This window comes from Microcaecilia unicolor, chromosome 2 (genome assembly GCF_901765095.1).
Source record: "Microcaecilia unicolor chromosome 2, aMicUni1.1, whole genome shotgun sequence".
NCBI classification, from domain to species: Eukaryota; Metazoa; Chordata; class Amphibia; order Gymnophiona; family Siphonopidae; genus Microcaecilia; species Microcaecilia unicolor.
Window position 1 is genome coordinate 77442636 of NC_044032.1, and position 20959 is coordinate 77463594.

At 43.5% G+C, this 20959-nt stretch overlaps 1 protein-coding gene across 5 annotated transcripts in view; it reads left to right on the top strand.

Moving 5' to 3' along the window:
* Positions 1 to 20959, top strand: part of OSMR (oncostatin M receptor) — a 294947-nt gene that overhangs the window by 238803 nt on the left and 35185 nt on the right. For all 5 annotated transcript variants that reach the window (XM_030193061.1, XM_030193063.1, XM_030193062.1 and 2 more), the window contains 2 exons: positions 4995 to 5096; positions 14908 to 15087. In XM_030193061.1, coding sequence (XP_030048921.1) covers positions 4995 to 5096; positions 14908 to 15087 — 282 coding nt within the window. The remainder of the gene's footprint in view (positions 1 to 4994; positions 5097 to 14907; positions 15088 to 20959) is intronic.

Consider the following 20959-nt stretch of genomic DNA (forward strand, 5'->3'; position numbering starts at 1 on the left):
AAGTATAAGGAAGGACCAAATTCACTGAATACCCCGATACCCAGTGATAATACACTCTGAGGGGCATAATCGAACGAAAACGTCTATCTCCATGGGCGTTTATCTCCGAGAACAGGTCTGTGAAGGGGTGGACCGAACCGTATTTTGAGAAAAAATAGACGTCCATGTTTTATTCAACAATTTGTGAGCTGGGCGTTTTTGTTTTTCAGCGATAATGGAAAATGAAAGCGCCCAGCTCAAAAACGAATAAATCCAAGGCATTTGTTCGTGGGAGGGGCCAGGAGTCGTAGTGCACTGGTCCCCCTCACATGCCAGGACACCAACCGGGCACCCTAAGGGGCACTTTTACAAAAAAAAAACAAAAAGGTAAAAGAGCTCCCAGGTGCATAGCACTCTTCCGTTGGGTGTTGAGTCCCCCAAATCCCCCTCAAAACCCACCACCCACAAGTCTACACCATTACTATAGCCCTAAGGGGTGAAGGGGGGCACCTACATGTGGGTACAGTGGGTTTGGGGGGCGGTGTGGAGGGCTCCCATTTACCAGCACAAGTGTAACAGGTGGGGGGGGGGATGGGCCTGGGTCTACCTGCCTGACGTCCACTGCACCCCCTAATAACTGCTCCAGTGACCTGCATACTGCTGCCCATTTGAGGGTGAACATAAAAAGTTGTGAAACGGCATATTTTTGTGGTGGGAGGGGGTTTGTGACCACTGGGGGAGTCAGGGGAGGTCATCCCCGACTCCCTCCAGTGGTCATCTGGTCATTTAGGGCACTTTTTGGGGCCCTATTCGTGGAAAAACAGGGTCCAGGAAAAGTGCCCTAAATTCTCGCTAAAAACGCATATTTTTTTTCCATTATCGGCGAAAGGCGCCTATCTCTGATCGGCCGATAACCACGCCCCAGTTCCGCCTTCACCACGCCTTTGACACGCCCCCATCAACTTTGTCCGCATCCGCGACGGAGTGCAGTTGAAAACGTCGAAATTCGGCTTTCGATTATACCGCTTTATTCATTTTTGTGAGATAAACGTCTATCTCCCGATTTGGGTCGCAATATAGGCGTTTTTCTTTTTCAATTATAAGCTGGTCTGTGTGCCAAAACCAGAAGTTTAAAATCAATTTGATATTTAATAGGCAACCAATGATAGTGAATAAAAAAATGGAATAATACTGTTGAATTTAGAAACATTTACCAGCAACCTCATAGCCACATTCTACAGTGTCTGTAATCTTTTCAAACTTGTACCAGGAAGACCACCTTATACTACGTAATCGAGGTGGGACAAACAAGGGCATGAATTAATTAGTGAAATGTTGCCCCATTCAGCAAATATTTTATTGAACACAGTCAGTGCAACATATAAAAACCTTCACTGATCACACTAGAAGGTTGATCCTTGAACAACAGGTAGTATTCAGTAATGATACTTAAATATTTAAAAGAATCAACAACTGGCATAGGACACCTCCTAGAAATTCAATATACTGATGTCCTTTCAGTGTTCAAAATCAGTTCATGCTCCGCTACCCACTCTGAAATCTTAAGTAAACAATCCTGTAAATGAACTAATCTGGAGAGAGAGGAGAAATTTTTACCAGAAGTATGATATTGTTTGCATAACAATGCACACTGATTACCTAAGTCAAAAATCAAAGCAATCAGGGGACTCAAGAAAACATTAAACAAAAATAGGGGATTAACACAGACACCTGTGGAGCCCCACATTCCAAAGAAGTGCTTTTGAAGAGGCAGAAGCAAAGAAACAGCATATCAAGAATGCCTGAAACCATTTTAACATGGGTCCACCCACTCCCAACTCTGCCAAACATCGCAAAAACAGCCCATGATCTACCGCTACCAAGTAGAGGAACTACCTGATTCTCCTCACGTGTACTACATACCTCACTCAGTATGAAAACTAATACAGTATCTGTGCTATAGCCTTCCCTAAAACCTAACTGTTGCAGTTGCAGCACGGAACCACAGTCAATAAAATCCACTAACTATTGTGCTACAACTGTCTCTACAATTTTGGAAACAAAACTTAAATTTGAAATTGGTCTATAACTTGCAGGTACTAGAAGATCCAAGGCTCGAGATTTCAAAAGTGGACAAATCACCGCATGTTTCCAGCACGATGGAACTATACCTTCAACATGGCTGTGGTTTACTATAGCTAATGAAAGAGGTAGAAGACCATGTTTACAGATGATAATCCAATATGACGGAATAGGATTGAGGACACAATATATAATATGCATCCTATTAATGAGTTTAGAAAGTGATATTTGCGAGCAAGATTGATACGAGGTCCAGTGTGCAGTCAAAGTCGATGAGCACACAGGGTCCACATCCGCACATGCAAGTGATAGCGGAACCAGAGATAGCATAAACTGTGGTATAAGAAGAGCTGCTCTCAATAAAGAGACCTTGGTGATAAAATAGTTATCCAGGCTATCAGGGTAGGGGGCTGAAAAGTCAGCTTCTTCCCCAGCCAACTGCCTCAAGACTGAGAACAGCTTTTTAGTAACATTTACAGCCTCACTAATAAGATGGGAATAGTAGGATTTTTTTTTGAAGCTTTACCTGGTGATTGTAATGGTTCTGTAAAAGCCTATGTTGCTTGAGGATCCAAGATTTGTGCCATAGAAGCTCCACACATCTCAATTGTCTTTTCAAAAGCTTAAAGCCACTGTGATACCAAGGAGCAGACCTGGTATTTGGGCAGCTTCTCACCAAACCAGTAGAAATTCATCCAGTTTCTGAGAAAGGGACGAATTCCAAATGCTCACCTGGTCCTCCAGGGAGTTATCCAGAAAGACATATGGAAGAGCAGTGAATAGAGGAGGCAACAGAGAGAGATCAACAGTGTGCAACGCCCATGTGTAATAAGCACATCCCCCCTCCCCCGAGACTGCCCTCCCCTTAGTAACCCACAGATTAAAACATATAAGACAATGGTTAGATCAAGACACAGGACTCAAACAAAAATGTCCCCTACTGAACATCCCCGCATCAAACCTGATATTACAGAGACCAGGGTATGTCCACAATCATTAGTGGGGCCCACCACCCCTTGTACTAATCCCAAGTCACTTAGCAATGCCTAGAAAAATCTAGTCCATGATGATATTGAACCCCCACCCCCCCAACCACCACATTGTCTGAGCATTCTCACCACATACTGAAGTATCCGAACTGTGTGGAACATACTGGATGAAAGGCATTGATTCTAAATCACAATCACTTCCTTATAAGGAAGTTCTGGAAAAGTAAGTTTACAGGAGAGGTGAGAGTCTGTAGCAGGGCATCAACAGAGATGGATCTGGGTTGCAGCTGAAGAGAAGAATCTGTGTGTGTGGACCAACTTCTGTCTTTTATACATTGCAAGTTGCAGGAGGATTTGATCATATGAACCTCAGCACTTGCTTCCTGGTTTGCACTGGATAATTTGCAAGGCATTATGGTTAATGTAGTCTGTTCACATGATCACATTATAAGTCTTTCCTTTCTGCACATGTCCTGGTGTCTTCATGTCTGATAGCTGATGGGAGGGGGCAGATATACATATCTGAGGTAACTAGCAAATGGTTTGACAAGCAAATGCCTTGTTTATGGTTTTCCTCTGAAGACTTTGTCTTCAATGGCTTCTCCAGACTTTCTGTCTGCAGTTGTGTTAAATTTCTGCAGAAGCCTTGATGAGCCTTCAAGTACTACTACTACTACTACTTAACATTTCTAGAGCGCTACTAGGGTTACGCAGCGCTGTACAATTTAACAAAGAGAGACAGTCCCTGCTCAAAGAGCTTACAATCTAATAGACAAGTGAACGGTCGGTCCGATCGGGGCAGTCAAATTGGGGCAGTCTGGATTCACTGAACGGTAAGGGTTAGGTGCCGAACGCAGCATTGAAGTATCCACCTAGTCATGTTCCTTGTTAGGTGGGAGGAGAAGGAAGCTATATCCCAGTACCTTTTGTCTCTGTTAAGTGTTTGTAATTGACTAGTGCTGCTATCAGAAATTCCCAGGAAAAGGGAGGGGAAAGAGGGGCTTGACATGAAAGCCAGTTTCATGCTGCAGTTTCAATATGTTTTTAAAGCTGTACCAATATATTGGTATTTATATTTGTATCTGATCCAACACAACATCATGCTACATATATTTCCATAATCCTGACAATTAAACTCATATCATGTTACAAGTTAAGAAAATAAAATTGCCAAACCTCCCCCTTTCTTGCCTGTCTTGATAAAGAAACCAAGGAATATGAAGGAGGCTGCAAATAAGTCTTTTCCACCCTTAAGCCAAGTTTCAGTTATACACACATAACCATCAATCGTAGAATAATATCATACAGCAAAGAGGTTTTTGATTTAAGTGATCTACAATTTTTAATAATGCAAAAGACCAATGGAAGGAACCACTGACATTGAACTCCCAAGCCCTCTTTAAAGTAACTCAGGTTCCCAAAAAAACACTGATCTGAATGTTAGCCCACTGAGGCTTCTTTGCCCCAGTCCTAGTATTTGGGATCTTCAGGTCATTGTTGGAGTTACATTAGCCTGTTTTTGTGGAGTGAGGTTGTTCCTTCCACTGTTGAGGTTTCTTTATCCCTCTCCCTGTGTCTTTGGGATCTTTTTCCGGTTTTGGATTTGCTTTTCTCTTTGGAGTCTTTTTGCCACAACTGTGGTGTCTTTTGCCCCTCTTGCAGTGCCTTAGATGATAAAGTACATTATGTCTTGAATAAAATGAGGATTTGAAATACATTTCTTACATGCATCATTCAGTTAATATGTAGGGTATGGGACAATTTGTTCATCCGCTGACTTTAAGCATTTAGAATACTTTGGTTACAGTAGTTGATTATGCGACATAAATGATAATATGACTTCAGCTATAGGCCTTATCAAGTTTTGCAGGTAAATAGTATATTGGAATGAGTATTGATATTACACTATTGACTTTTTCTTTCTCAACTTGTCTTATTGAACAGCTGCTTTTCAGCCTGGAGTGAGATATAATTTCCAGGTCTACGCATCTAAGGCTGATGGAGCCCATTTACTGGAGAAGAAAACAGGATATATGAAAGAATTAGGTATGCTACAAAACATTCTGTGTTTAAGTTCTATTATTTGCAGAATAGTTCTTTTGAGAAGGTAATGGGTAGCATCTGAACTTTTCTGTAATTATCTTTCCAGTCTCCAGTGTTTGGAACCCCACTTTACCCTTTTCTTTCCCTTCAATTGAGTCTTCTCTGTTTTTCTGTTTACATGTCCCTGTGTTATCTTTTTTTTTATTTTCTTGAATGGCTTTCTTCAGGGATTTTTCATGCCCAGTCTTCAGCATATTCCCTTCTTTTTAACGTACTTTCAGCCAAATACTACAGCTGCTTCCTATAGCCAGGAAAACAGGCACTGTAGATGCTAGGACAAAAAAAAGAAGAAGAAACTGCGGTATTAAGAGCTGAGCTTTTACACTGATATTTGACGTATCCTTCTAGAGAAATGGAAGGTTTTCTGAGGAGTCAAAAACAGTTTTCATGGGCTTTGTGCTTTCTGAGCTTACATAACTTTGACCATTGATAATAAGCTCATTACTCTGTATTAATAGGGTTCTCTTGTAAAGCCAAAAGTTGAGGTAGACCTGTTATCAATAAAAGGAACAGCAGAGAAATAATATAGCCTCACATCACAAAGATATTGGAATCTGCCAATTTATACATTTACCATCCTAGAAGTAGCATTTAGAAAAATGCCTTTGATAACTTTTTTGTAGCAATGTTTGTGTTATAAAGATATTTGTCAGATTACACAGAATAGGATGATTGTAACTATCTTGTAGAAGAATGATCAGGACTGTGTTATACGTGGACTCTAGGTCATCAGAGGCCAGTTGAATCATTACTAACTAGTGAAAACCTGAATCTGTAAAGGGAAACCAGAGATGGAAGTCTCTGTGCAGTGGAGTATAATCAGGACTGGCTTTCGTAACCCTAAACCTTAGAAAGATAGTTGCTCCTTAATGGCTAACTGTTTAAAAAATGAAACTACTAAATGTATAAATATAATGAATTATCATATCACATGCTAAATATATAAAGATAATGAATTATCATATTATCACATAGAGGATAATTTTATAAAGTTATTTTTGTCACATATGCCACTATACACGTGTGTAAAATGCCTCTCATAAAATTACCCTGTGCATATAAGTACACCTGTATGAATTTAGTGTATACTTGTTCTGCATCATACTTTGGATGTAGTACAGGCATGAACACCTGCTTTTTAGCAGGTGTAAATGTCGTCATGTTGCTAAAGGTGTCTGCAATTCTGGAGACTCAAACAAAAATGCTCTTCTCCTCACAGTTGAGTCTGACAATAATCCAGTCTGAGATCTCCTTTTTGGATATGAACACTCCAAAATCAATTGTAAGTTCAAAAACAGAACTCCTTCTGGATATAAAATCAAAAAGTTATAAGTATCCAATATAATGTCCCATAAGGAATAAATTGATCCATGCAGCAAACGCTTGGTCATCTTCCCCCACCCTAAGGCAGGTATCCCGTGTAAGCAAGGAGTGCTGGTTTATCTAGGTCAGTTCACAGACCCCACAGGCCACAAGTTTAAAATACTCCTTTCAGTATAAATGTTCTTGTGAGTTACCGCCCCACCGGGCTCTCTCAAAATATACCTGGAAAAGATTTGGAAAGTTACCCCTTTGCCAGGATTTTAAACTTTCTCACCTGGCAGCCACCCGTTGGGCTGGTTGTTACAGAGCACCAAGCTTCAATCTAATGTCACAGTAATGAGTTTAAATTCACCAGGAGGTAGCTTCTATTGATTCTTCAGGGCAAAGTTCCCACTCTTCTAAAACCTCTATTTCTTCCTCCAACTTTCTCAGAGCAATGTTGCCACCCAAGTTTTAGGAAAAACTAGACCACTGCCTTAAAAAACAGAAGGAACCAGATAAGAAGGATTTATCCATGGAGCGGAGTGCACGGGAAGGGGTGTAGGGAAGGACGAGTGTGGAGAGATACTGGGGAGCAGCAGAGTGAGTACATTTATAGGTTAGTAGAAGAAGTTTGAACAGGATGCGAAAATGGATAGGGAGCCAGTGAAGGGTCTTGAGGAGAGGGGTAGTATGAGTAAAGCGACCCTGGCGGAAGATGAGACGGGCAGCAGAGTTTTGAACTGACTGGAGAGGGGAGAGGTGACTAAGTGGGAGGCCAGCAAGAAGCAGATTGCAGTAGTCTAAACGAGAGGTGACAAGGGTGTGGATGAGGGTTTTGGTAGAGTGCTCGGAAAGAAAGGGGCGGATTTTACGGATGTTGTAAAGAAAGAAACGACAGGTCTTGGCGGTCTGCTGGATATGAGCAGAGAAGGAGAGAGAAGAGTCAAAGATGACCCCAAGGTTTCGAGCTGAGGAGACAGGGAGAATGAGAGAGCCATCAACAGAAATAGAAAACGGAGGGAGCGGGGAGGTGGGTTTGGGGGGGAAAATGAGAAGCTCGGTTTTGGTCATATTTAATTTCAGGTGGCATTGAGACATCCAGGCAGCAATGTCAGACAAGCACGCTGAAACTTTGGTTTGGATGCAAGGTGAGATATCAGGGGTAGAAAGGTAGATTTGGGAGTCATCAGCATAGAGGTGGTAGGAAAAGCCATGGGATGAGATTAATGAACCAAGGGAAGAAGTGTAGATAGAAAAGAGGAGGGGACCAAGAACAGAACCCTGAGGTACGCCGACAGGCAGAGGGATAGAAGTAGAAGAGGATCCACCAGAGTGAACACTAAAGGTGCGGAGGGAGAGGTAGGAAGAGAACCAGGAAAGGACAGAGCCCTGGAATCCAAGTGAGGACAGGGTATCGAGAAGTATGCTGTGATCGACAGTGTCAAAAGCAGCGGAAAGATCAAGAAGAATGAGGATGGAATATTGACCTCTGGATTTAGCCAGTAATAGGTCATTGGAGACTTTAGTAAGCGCAGTTTTGGTTGAGTGGAGAGGGCGAAAACCAGATTGTAATGGGTCAAGAATAGCATGTGAGGAGAGAAAATCAAGGCAGCGGCGGTGAACAGCACGCTCAAGTAATTTGGAGAGAAAAGGAAGGAGGGAGATGGGTCGGTAATTAGAGGGACAAGTAGGGTCAAGTGAAGGCTTCTTAAGGAGAGGTGTGACCACAGCATGTTTAAAGGCAGCAGGGACAGTCGCAGTGGAAAGTGAGAGGTTGAGAATGTGACAGATAAAAGGAATAAGAGTAGGAGAGATGGCATTAAGAAGGTGGGTGGGAATGGGATCAGAGGAACAGGTGGTACATTTTGAGGAATAAAGGAGAAGTGTAGTTTCCTCAATAGTAACTTCAGGAAAGGAGGAAAGGGAATGAGGGGAAGGAGAGAGAGGGGAACGGACTAGTGGAGGGAGAGCTGGTGAGGTAGAGAAAGCAAGGTTTATCTTTTGAACCTTGTTGTGAAAGAATTCAGCAAGGGTCTGAGGAGATAATGAAGGGGGAGTTGGGGGAGGGGGCACCTTGAGGAGAGAGTTCAATGTGGTGAAGAGAAGTCGAGGATTAGAGCCAAGAGAGTTGGTCAGTTGGATATAATAATCCTGTTTGGCACGTAAAAGAGCAGATTGGAAGGAGGTCAGCATGAACTTAAAGTGTAAGAAATCAGCAAGGGCCCGAGATTTCCGCCAGAGGCATTCGGCGGAGCGGGTACAGGAACGTAGGTAGCGGATATTAGAAGTCAGCCAAGGTTGGGGTTTTGTACGCCTTACAGGGCGGGTCATCAAAGGTGCAAGAGTGTCTAAGGCAGAGGATAGAGTATTGTTGTAAGAAGAAACAGCCTCGTTGACAGACGTGGATGGTGCCACAGTAGAGAGGAGGTTTGAAACATGGGAGGATAGAGATGAAGGGTCAATGTCGTGAAGATTCCTAGATAAATTAGATAGGATAGGACGGGACTGGGAGGGAGGAGATTTAAGTGTGAAAGTTATAAGATGGTGATCAGAGAGGGGAAGATCGGAGGCAAGGAAACTAGAGGGTGAACAGTTGGAGGAGAAGATGAGATCAAGACAGTGACCATTTTGATGAGTGGGGGAGGTGGAGCATAGTTGGAGATTAAAGGACGACGTGAAAGCGAGTAACTTGGAAATATAAGAGTTGGAAGGATCATTAGCAGGAATATTAAAGTCACCAAGGATGAGAGAGGGGGAGGAAGGATCATGGAAGAAGGCAAGCCAGGCATCAAAGTCACTGAGAAAGGATGAAAGGGACTTATCAGGGGGACGATAAATGACCGCTATTCGAAGAGGCAGAGGAGAGAAAAGGCGGATAGAGTGGACTTCAAAGGAGGAAAAACAGTGAGATTGAGGTGGAAGAAGGGGTTGAAATCTGGAGGAGGGAGAGAGAAGTAGTCCAACACCGCCCCCACGGCCAGCAGGGCGAGGAGTATGTGAAAATAGATAACCGCCATGGCACAGGGCTGCGACTGAAGCAGAGTCATCAGGGCAGAGCCAGGTTTCTGTTATGGCGAGCAGATGGAGGTGACGCGAGATAAAGAGGTCCTGGATATAGAGGAGTTTGTTACAGATAGAGCGGGCATTCCATAGGGCGCAAGAGAAGGGCAGAGAAGAGGGGAGTAGAGGAATAGAGATGAGGTTAGAGAGGTCACGGTGAGATCTGTAGAGTTTGGATAATAGTTGGTGAGGAGGGCCAGGATTGGGATTGATGTCACCAGCTGAGAGTAAGAGAAGGAGTAAAAGAGAGCGGAGGAGAGTAGGAGAGGTGTGGCCACGAAGGCGTCGAAGGCGAGAGGTATTTAGGTGGAATGGGGAAGGCAAAATGGAGGGAAGAAAGAGACTGAGATTAAAAGCCAAAAAGGAGGAAGAGGGTAGGAGAGAAGGTGAGGTGATGAAGTCAATGGATGGGAAGTGAGTTCCTGTAGCGGAGAGAGGTAGGGGGTGAGGGAAAAGATTAGGAAGGGACAGAGCTAGGAAGAGAATGTGAATAGGGGCCATAAACGATTAAGGTACTTTAGCAACTGGAAAAAGATTAGATACAAAGAGAAAAATGCCCCGTGCGCCGTTAGGCGCGCGGCACCTAGAGCGGAGGCCCTGAGTGGATCGGGGTGGACCTGGGTGTCACCCCGGAGAAGGCTGTAAGGATATGCAGATGAGCTGCAAGTCCTCCACAGCACCTGAAAGGCAGCCGGTGGTAGAGGTGGGTACCTCTCAGCTGAGGAAAGGCTTACCAGGGGTTAGGCCGAAGCCAGCATTCCTCCCCCTGAGGGTCGCCTGATCCTAGCCAAAAAGCACCTGGGAACTCTGGGCACTTGGAGAGAAGGCCCTGGGAAGATCGGGGTGGAACTGGAGTCACCCCGGATACAGCTGTGAGGAAATGCAGAAGGGCTGCAAGTCCTCCACAGCACCTGGTGGGAGCGCTGGGCACCTAGAGCGGAGGCCCTGAGTGGATCGGGGTGGACCTGGGTGTCACCCCGGAGAAGGCTGTAAGGATATGCAGATGAGCTGCAAGTCCTCCACAGCACCTGAAAGGCAGCCGGTGGTAGAGGTGGGTACCTCTCAGCTGAGGAAAGGCTTACCAGGGGTTAGGCCGAAGCCAGCATTCCTCCCCCTGAGGGTCGCCTGATCCTAGCCAAAAAGCAGGGGGTAACATGTTTAAATCTACAAGCATGACAGAGAAGGCGGATAGCAGTGTTTTGGAGGGACTGAAGATGTTTGAGATTGGCTGGGCTACAACCTCAATAATCAATGTTACAATAGTTCAAGGATAAGCGTGTGAAAGGAGGTAGGGGTGCATGCCACTGTGGACTTGTGCAGGCCGTCCATTTTGTATGGAGTGGAGGAGTGGCATAGTGGTTAGGGTGGTGGACTTTGATCCTGAGGAACTGAGTTCGATTCCCACTTCAGGCACAAGCTCCTTGTGACTCTGGGCAAGTCACTTAACCCTCCATTGCCCCATGTAAGCCGCATTGAGCCTGCCATGAGTGGGAAAGCACGGGGTACAAATGTAACAAAAAAAAAACAACTTAGATTCTTGCATTTCCTACTTAGCAAAATGATAGCAATGAAACTGCTCCAAAAAATATATGAAAAACACAACAGTTCGGGAAAACTAGTAGATTTCTTTATTGAAAAACGTAGAACACAGATGAGTCCAAAAAAAACAGTAGATCATCTGTAAAAAAAAACATAGCAGTGACAACATTGGCTCAGAGGCTTGCTTCTTTCGTGAAGGCTTTTTCCCAAGGTGCATTTAGGTACCCCTCCCCCTTCCAGCCGCTCTTTGATTCTAGCACATATCTGAACTCCTTCCCCTGCCAGAAGACTTACAGCTATGCTCTTGGGGAGTCCTGGAATGCTACACATGAATCCTTTCTTTGGGACAGGCCAGATCTTCCAATCTACCCTGGGTTCTAGTCTGTGTTTGGGGCAAACTATGGCACACTCTGCTGGAAACAGGCTCTGTACACTGAGAGCTACCCCTCTGGTTATTACAATGTCCACAGCTTCATTTTAGACATGATTTCTGCAGGCATTTTATAAAGACATATAAATGTGATGGGCTTAACAAATTCCAGGAGTCAGTTCGCCATGTTGGCTAAAATATTGTACTGGTGCCTAGGTTTTTCAGCCTAAATACTTGAGCAGCTCCATTGGGACTGCAGAAAGAAGGCAGCTTTAGCAGTTGACTCACAAGTCTTTGATCCCCTTTCTTCCCACCCCCCACCGCAGCAACTGTGATGCATGTGTGAACCCCTCCTCCCCCCCCCCCCCCCTCCAGTCCTTAGCCTGGTACTGATCATGAGCAGAAGAAAAGGATAGCTTCTGCATGTTAGGCCATAGCCTCTCCTCTTCTGCTGCCTAGTATTAAAAGCATTCCATTCAGTGCTATAGTCAGCACTGGGCTGAGGTTGTGAGGGGAAGGAGAGAGCTGGGTGTCTGTGTGCCATGGGAGAAGAGGGGGGACAGAGAGCTTGGTGTCAGGGGTGGGGGGGAGAGACCAAGCTGTGTGTCGTGGAGAAAGGTTAAGAGAGAGAAAGCTGAGTTTCTGTTTGTCGTTGGGAGTGGGGGGGGGTTGAGAGAGCTGGGTATCTTGCTGCTGGGTGTCTGGTTGTGTGATGGAGAGACTAGTCTATGGCTGCTGGAGCTGGTGGGCAAATAATGAGGAGAAGCTAAAATTGTGGCTGCTGGGAGCAGGTGGGCACTGCGGATAGGCTAAGACTGCAGATTCTGGGACTGGTAAGTGGGGAGTGCACAACCACCCACCTCTAGCAGTTGCAGTTTTAGCAATCATTGGCAGGGCTGCCGAGATACAGAGCCGGAGCAGGACCACCCCATGCGGGCTGCCCCCCTTATCTTTCTGCATCTGCTCCTCCCTCGGCCTGTCACTCTCCTGTGAGACGGGACCTAGGTTATTGCGTTAACGCAATCACCCAGGTCCCAACAGACCCCAACGCCGGCCCCCCCCTTAGAGACTGGAGGAATCTTGCCCCCCCACCTGCTCCTCCATTGTCCCAGCAGCTGCATCCTAAAAGCTCTCTGCATTGACAGGCTGCAGGTGAATGAGTGATGAAGAGAGTAGTAGCTTCTTATCCACTCCTTCCTTGCTACTGTAGTAAACAGTTTGCTATACAACACCTTGAGTATATTATGAATGGGCAATTTATGAAGTGGCATAAATAATAATAATAAAAATTCCAGTTGTCCGGCTCCACAACTTTTGGGGTTGGCTCTTCGATCCTGAGAAAATTGTCAAGGCCTGTAGGCACATATGAAACTTTAGTTTATAGCTTATTAAGATTTGCTATACCGTCATGACTAACTACGTAGCAGTATTTGGTGGTTTATAATGCTATAAACAAATTTCAGTAAAGGAAAAGAACTACAAAATAGGAAAGCAACGAGTCACTCATACTGGAAGAGAGAGAAGGAGAATAAGGGGAGGGAGCACAATCAAAAGGAAAGAGTAACAAAAGAGAGACTAATTGAGGGGAAAAGAAATTATAGCATCTACGAATCACTGCAAATTCAGTTTAAAGAAAAAGCATTAGTGAACAACCAGGTCTTCAATTTCGATTTAAAATTTATAAGTGAGGATTCAGCATGGATTTTTGTGGGAGAGAATTCCAGTGAAAGGGGGCAGCAAAAAAGAAAGTGGCATGGCAGGTGGAATCTAAATGAGCAAGTTTGGGACCTGGTAGGAGTAAGCGATGGTCATTCATTGAATGGAGAAGGCGAACAGGGGAGTATGGAATAGTAAGAGACAAGAGAAAGCGTGGTAAACTGATCCTATAAAATTTGAATGTGAGAACCAGTAGTTTGAACAGAATATGTTGACAGATTGGAAGCCAATGGTATTTTTGTAGTAGTGGCGAGACATGGTCAAAACAATGGGCATGACATAATAATTGGATGGCTGTATTCTGTACTAATTTTTTGATAAAAGTTTGAGTACAATCTACATAAATAATATTACAGTAGTCCAACCTTGTAACAAGTAGGACGAGAACTAAAGAGTAAAAGATTTCGGAATTGAAATAACGATGTATCGCACATAGCTAATAGAATACAAAGAAACCTGTTTTGCATATGTTAGAGATCTGAGGTGTGAATGACAGCTGTAAGTCGAGGATAATCCCATGTGAGGGGGTTTCTAGAGCACTATCCCTCACCCTTAAGAAAAGTCCCTCAGATTTAAGAGTACTGGTCCCACCCCGGGAAGAAGTGAGCTGGGAGGGGTGGAGTAAAACTGGGGAGTTAAAAGACAGGGCCAGGCTGAGGTTAAGGAGGCCCATGGAGAGAAGAGCTGAATTCCCCAGCATATGAATCTGAAGTTACTTGTGACCTGGCTAAGGTAAGCCATTTGGTTTGCCAAATTGTACCTTATAAGTTTTGCTTTGATGTCTGGCTGGGGCCAGACCCGAATCTTGGCGGAGAGCCGAGAACTTATCAGCTGTGTTTGGGGCGTGGCAACACCGGCAGTCACAGACTGTGTTTAGCCTACCACCAGAATCCGCTGTGACTATGACATACTGAATCCTAGAAGTTTGCCTACTGTCAATTCCAACTGAAAAGATTTAAGACTTCACAGCAGGATGGTCATTTAGAGTTCTTTTATTCAGAATAAAATGTATTGCTATCAATAAAGAAGCTTCATAGAAAAGACCACTGACTATTCAAGTCAGCTATCTTTTATGAACTTCTTACCTTTCAGAGAGAACATACAGTTTTTATGAGCATGAACAATCTTTGTGCAAACTACAGTCAGCTCTGCTAACAATCAGTCTTAATCAAAAGATTCAATAGATCAACAAGAATACTTAGAAATAAAATATAATTTGATAGGTGGGGATACAGATGGTTAATTTCAGAACTATGACTTACAGTGTTTTCAAACAAATCAGTCTGAAAATTGAGAGACAGTTAAACATCTCTCCTTTGAGCTTATCTTCTAGGCATGCAGCTGGCACCTGGGGTCTTCCAAACCCACAAGAACAATCAATCTACATAGATTTGGTCCTTCCTGAGGTCAGGGTGAAGGCAGAGAAGAGAATTTAATCTTAGCATTTTCCACAATTAAATGAGGGTTATTTTTCCTTTAATTTTTAGGATTAAAAATTAACTATTCATTTACCAAATCCACATACCCTATATCTCGGGCCCTGTGAAAGTAACAGGGCTGAGGTTCCCTTTGAATAAATACTTATTTTGGTTTCACCCTGTTGTCCGACTGTGTTATTTTACTGGCCCATTCCCAAACCCTCACTCGGTGCCTCACACCCCAAGATATCTAAATGACTCAAATGGCTATAAATAAGCACTCTCTTGACTTTTTTTTCTACAGAAAATGACTAAAACTCATATTACATTTTTTTAAATTTCTTAGCTCCAGCAATCAAACCTGCTATGAAAGTTGTCAGGATTAAGCCCAATTCACTCGTTCTGACTTGGAATAACTATCCTACTGATGACTCCCAGCCTGGTTTTATCAGTGCCTACTATATCTATGTGAAAGTCCTTCAAGATGCATGCAGTCTGAAAGGAGCTGAGACTCTTGAGTTGTCAGGTAAACAAGCAAGCGTGTAAGAATTGGACTTTGTGCATGTTGTGAAAGATTTTTCTTCATGTTTGGAAAATTTTTATGATTATACTTTGATACTGCAAAGCATTAACATGGGAAGAAAAGTTCTGCTCTCCAGTACTAACTCTACTGATCTGCATAAAGGAGATTTGTTTTCTGATCATCAAGTAGAAAAAATATTATACATAGCTTTGCTTTATTGCCAGAACAAATTCATGATCAGGGAATTTACTATGGCAGCAATTGATGTTGCCTGAAATGTTTTTGGTACTATGCTCTGCTTTTGAACCTGTTTCAAGTCCTCCATATTAATGTAACCTTGGTCTTACCATACGGTTCGGTCACCAGCTAGCTATTCTCAATTCAGCACCCCGAGACCAGGGCCACAAAATAAAGTATAGTTTCTGGTTTCTTAAATCTCTTTATTCACTGAACCGGGCGCAGGCCAGGGCCGGATAAAATCCAGAAGACTGAAGGGTGTTGAGCTGAGTTTTCCCTCTTTACCACTTCATAAGTCTAGGATTAAATAAACCACTCTCACGCAAAGAAGATTACTCCAGCCCGAGTTTATATAAACTAACATGAACTTTACTGAAAAACTGCAACAAGCAGTTCTTCCAGACTTCAGACGTTCTAGAGGCAAACCAATCATTTTCTGTATCAATAAATCAATTTGTAATCCAACAGTTAACTTGATCTATTAGAGGTTAAGTGCCAGCTTCAATATTTATGTTGTCAGTTCAATCATCAATTTGTAACTCCTATGGTATATACATATTTACAACTCCTCTTGTCCATTTACCCATCCTATAGTTGCAGCAAGTGATCTCCACTACAGATCAGACATTTCTGTTTGTCCACGCTCCCGGAGTGCCAACTTTGGCTCCAAGCAGGCTCTTTCCTGTTCCTGCTCCTAGGTTGGGTTCCCCTACTTCCCACCTGGAGCACTCCTCCACCTCACAGTTAATGCTTGTAGTGGCAGAAACCTCTACTTAGATCAGCCTTAGTTTATTGATCCCATCCAGGACACCCCCTCTCCACATGGGTCCCGGGAGGGGTAGAGGCAACCAAAGACCATGTGCTCTCACCAACCACAATATTTATAAACTTCAAACTCTTCCACTACTGTCATTCAATAACCAGAAACATTTCCCTTAGCACTTTCCCATAAGCACTCCTGTTGGGACTGGGCTTCTTATTCTCCCCTTCCAATCCGTTTCCCTCCCCTCAGTAACTTTAGGAAAGGGTTGCTCAACAGTCTAGTAATCCCTATTATAATGGAAGATTACATTCATTTAATTTATTGTTGTTTTATTTTAATTTTTTGTAAATATTTTATTAAGTAAAACCAAACATTGTATACAATGCCAAAAGCAAAGAGAGTATATTCTTCTACAAGGCAGTGTCAAACACAGGGTCCCCTGAAGGGGAGTTCAGAAATATCAGCCATATATAATTCCAACTCATCTTCAAAAGTTTATTATTCCAACAAATACACTGACTTGCAGAAACTCTAAACTTGAAATCTAAGACTGCTGCTCTTGGTGTACATTTTTATCCCCCCCCCCAATTTGCACTCTTAATTCCCCTTCTGACACACCCTGCCCTACCCAGCCCGCTCCTCTGATGGGTAGGCCTAATGATTTACAGGAAGCACATTAAAAAAAAAAAAAAAGCTTGGTGCCCTGTGCATTCCCACGTCGTCTAGAGAGAGATTTGGGAGTGCGAACTAACCTAATGTGTAGAGCAGGGTTGTCCAACTTTGGTCCTTGAGGGCCACAATCCAGTCGGGTTTTCAGGATTTCCTCAATGAATAGGCATGAGATGTATTTGCATGCACTGGCTCAGTTTTTGCAGTTAGATCTCATGCATATTCATTGGGGAAATCCTGAAAACCCGACCTGGCAAGGGCCGAAGTTAGCCACCCCTGGTTTGCAGCATCAGGTGGAGAACCAGAGAAGCTAAGGTTCACATCTCACTAAAACTCCTTGTGCAAGTCACTTACAAAGATGCCATGAGTGGCCCATCCCAAAGCTGGAGATTTACCATCGTTATGCTAGAGATTGAAGTCCAGTGAGGTTTTTTTTTTGCGGGCCCCAGCCATGTCTAAAACCAGTTCTGGCAGAAGCACATTCCAAAAACCGACATATTCTAATCAATAAATAGAAAATTAAAATTCATTTTTTCTACTTTTGTCATCTGGTCATTATTTTTCTAATGGTGTTGGTCCCAGTCTCTGGTTTCTGCTTTCCTCTGTCTTCTCTAAACTGTCTTGCCAGAGTCTCCTTTTCCATTTGGCACTTCTTTTCTTTTCATGTACACCATCCGTCTTCTCTCTGCGTCCCCATCTATCCTACCCAGCATCACCCCTGTGTCACTGCCCCTACCTTCCCACCATATTGAGTGTCTCCCATTTCTGTGTCCCTATTCTTGCCCTATCCAACATAACTCTTCTGTGTCCCTATGCCCCCCCCCACCCACACATGCCAGCATCTCTTCCTCTCTTTTCCTTCCCTTCTGTCTTCCTCCTCCCAAGCCAGCCTGTCTCCCTCCCACCCTCATCCACTCCCAGGGGTCCAGCAAGTGCTCCTCTCTCTTTCCTCACTCCTGTTCTGTCTCCACTTTGCAGGTCCAGCACCAAGCACCTTTCCTTCTTTCCCCACAGACCCTGGCATCTCTTCCTCCAATGTCTCCCCCCCCCCCCCCACTTCCCACCACACCTTGACATCTCTTCTTTCCTTCTGTTCTCTCCCCCCCCCCCCCCTCCCACCCACCAACCTGGCATCTTTTTCTTTCTCTTCCCCCAACTCTCTCTTCCTTTTTTCCATCCAAATGCAGCATTTCCCCCTCTCTCTTCCCTCCTTTCCAAGTGCAACATTTCCCCACCCCCTATCCTTTCATCCATGTGCAGCATTTCTCCCTCTCCTTCCCTTTCATCCAAAGGCAAGTATTTTTATTTCAACTCAGAAGTACATGAGCAGTAGCAACATCTGTAAGTGCATCATCAGCAATAATGCTGACCGTTGTAACTTCCAGTGTGGGGCCAAAACAGATCACCCCACTTCCATTCAGAGCACGGGGCAATTGAGAACGTGGACTCTATTATAATTTTGATTAGTGCTCTGGAATTCATTAAAAACAATCTTATATTCCCTTACCGATCCAAGTCTATAGTCCCAGTTATACTGACAAGCAATGAAACAGGCCAATATTTATAAAATAGAAGTAGTTTTATTTTAGCAGCACATAAATTATTAGAATGAAAGAGGCAATAACAATAGGGGAGTTGTGCACAAATGCTAGGTTCTTCATGGAAAAATGACTTACCCTTGTTAAAAGGAGTTTCTACTACTACTACTATTCAGCATTTCTATAGCGCTGCAAGGCGTACGCAGCGCTGCACAAACATAGAAGAAAGTCAGTCCCTGCTCAAAGAGCTTACAATCTAATAGACAAAAAAAAAAGTAAGCAAATCAAATCAATTAATGTGTACAGGAAGGAGGAGAGGAGGGTAGGTGGAGGCGAGTGGTTACGAGTCAAAAGCAATGTTAAATAGGTGGGCTTTCAGTCTAGATTTAAAGGTGGCCAAGGATGGGGCAAGACGTAGGGGCTCAGGAAGTTTTATTCCAGGCGTAGGGTGCAGCGAGACAGAAGGCGCGAAGTCTGGAGTTGGCAGTGGTGGAGAAGGGAACAGATAGAAGGATTTATCCATGGAGCGGAGTGCACGGGAAGGGGTGTAGGGAAGGATGAGTGTGGAGAGATACTGGGGAGCAGCAGAGTGAGTACATTTATAGGTTAGTAGAAGAAGTTTGAACAGGATGCGAAAACGGATAGGGAGCCAGTGAAGTGACTTGAGGAGAGGGGTAGTATGAGTAAAGCGACCCTGGCGGAAGACGAGACGGGCAGCAGAGTTTTGAACCGATTGGAGAGGAGAGAGGTGACTAAGTGGGAGGCCAGCAAGAAGCAGATTGCAGTAGTCTAAACGAGAGGTGACAAGGGTGTGGATGAGGGTTTTGGTAGAGTGCTCAGAAAGAAAGGGGCGGATTTTACGGATGTTGTAAAGAAAGAAACGACAGGTCTTGGCGGTCTGCTGGATATGAGCAGAGAAGGAGAGAGAAGAAGAGAAGTTTCAAGCAAACACACGCTTAGGCTGTAGACTCAGAATCTAGGGGCCACCTGATTATTACTCAATAGCAGTTCAGAGCTGGTTTTATACAACCTAATGATGATGTCTTCTGAAAGACGTAACAGAAGGCAGGCAGGAGCTCTGCAGGGTCCATCAAAGCAGAAGACTCCGAGCAGTGCAGGTGGAGAAGAGGTGAGTGGAGTCTTATGCGCCAGGAAACATGAGAGAATTAGCCCGGAGCTGGTGAGGTCAACAGACTCAATCTTTGGATATCAGGGGTGCTTCTTATATACCATTTCTGGCTGTAGCATGTGGTCCAGGGGTTAACATAAACATCATCCCTGGATGCAGACTCTCTGACCTGGGAAAGTACTGGAATGTCCAATTTGAGACACCCTGGAACTCTGCTCCAAATAATTCAGTGACTGGGGCTCCTTTGACCTTCATTTTATGTCCAGTCGCCGAAGTGGCTGGGTTATCCAGACCTGTTGTACATTACTGTGGAGGAATGTTTGTCAGATGATTGCATTCGGTAAGCAGTTCTTAAGCAATACCTTGGTAAGAATCAGAGCACAGTTAATGCTTGACTTATAGCAAATAATGCCGAGGTTGTTACCAGCTCTGGTAGTGGTTACCTATATAGGGGTCTTACCCCTACTTCCAGCAGATAAGTACTTGATTAGTGGAAGTTGGAATATGGGGACAAGTTCTGTCTTGGTTTAGATCTTTTTTTTTTTCCAACTGTTTTGTTTAGGTTCCTACATCATCATCTAAATCTATTCATATCCATTAGCCTGCGGTGTACCCCAGGATATCATCTGTCTAATTAACATTTTATCTGAGTCCATTAGCTAATATCATTTAAGATTTTTGTATTTAGTTCATATTTTTATGATGATGAAATTTTCTTAGTCCTCTACACTACTCTTGTTATCCCTGAGTTAAAACCATTGTATCAATGTTTAGAGAAGGTAGTCTTCTGAATCCAGGCTCATCACTTGATCCTTAATTCAGAAAAAAAAAAACTACAGCATGCTGAATTTCTTGCCATTTAAATCGTCCCGCTATACAACTTAATTTGTTTGTTAGACACATTCTGATAGTAGATTTGTTTAAATATTTGGGGTTATATTTGATTATCAATTGTCACTTACTGATCTCAGTTTTAAAGGGAGGTTTTGCTGTTGTGTCAGTTGCATGCATTATGTAATTGTTTTGATGACACAGGTATTTATACTCTGCTTCATACACAATTTCATGTATCGATCACTATAGTTTGGTATATGAAGGCATTTCTCATACAGGTGTCAAAAGACTTCAAGCTCTGCAGAATCTGTCAATCTCATTTCTGTGTTGCACTAAAAGGTTTGATCATATCACTTCACTTTTCAATTAAAAACACTGGCTTCAAATTCATTACTGTATTCAGTTTTAAATATTATGTTTAACATGCCAAAGCCCTTTGTAACAATTGCCCATTATATCTTTCATCCTTGTTTATCTCTTGCATGCCCTTGCATCCTGTCTGCTCATTCAACAGTCATTGTCCTGCTCAGTACTAAACGTTCTACCTTTTTTTGTTTGGTGCCTTTGGCATTCTTTACTTTTGATAAGTATGTGGGGTGAATAGGGTTTTAGTAGTACCCTGTGGAAGAATGTTGTAGATAAATCAATCAATCAATCCTTAAGGTTTTTGGTTTTTTTTTTACCTCATGTTCTTATGGCAAACAG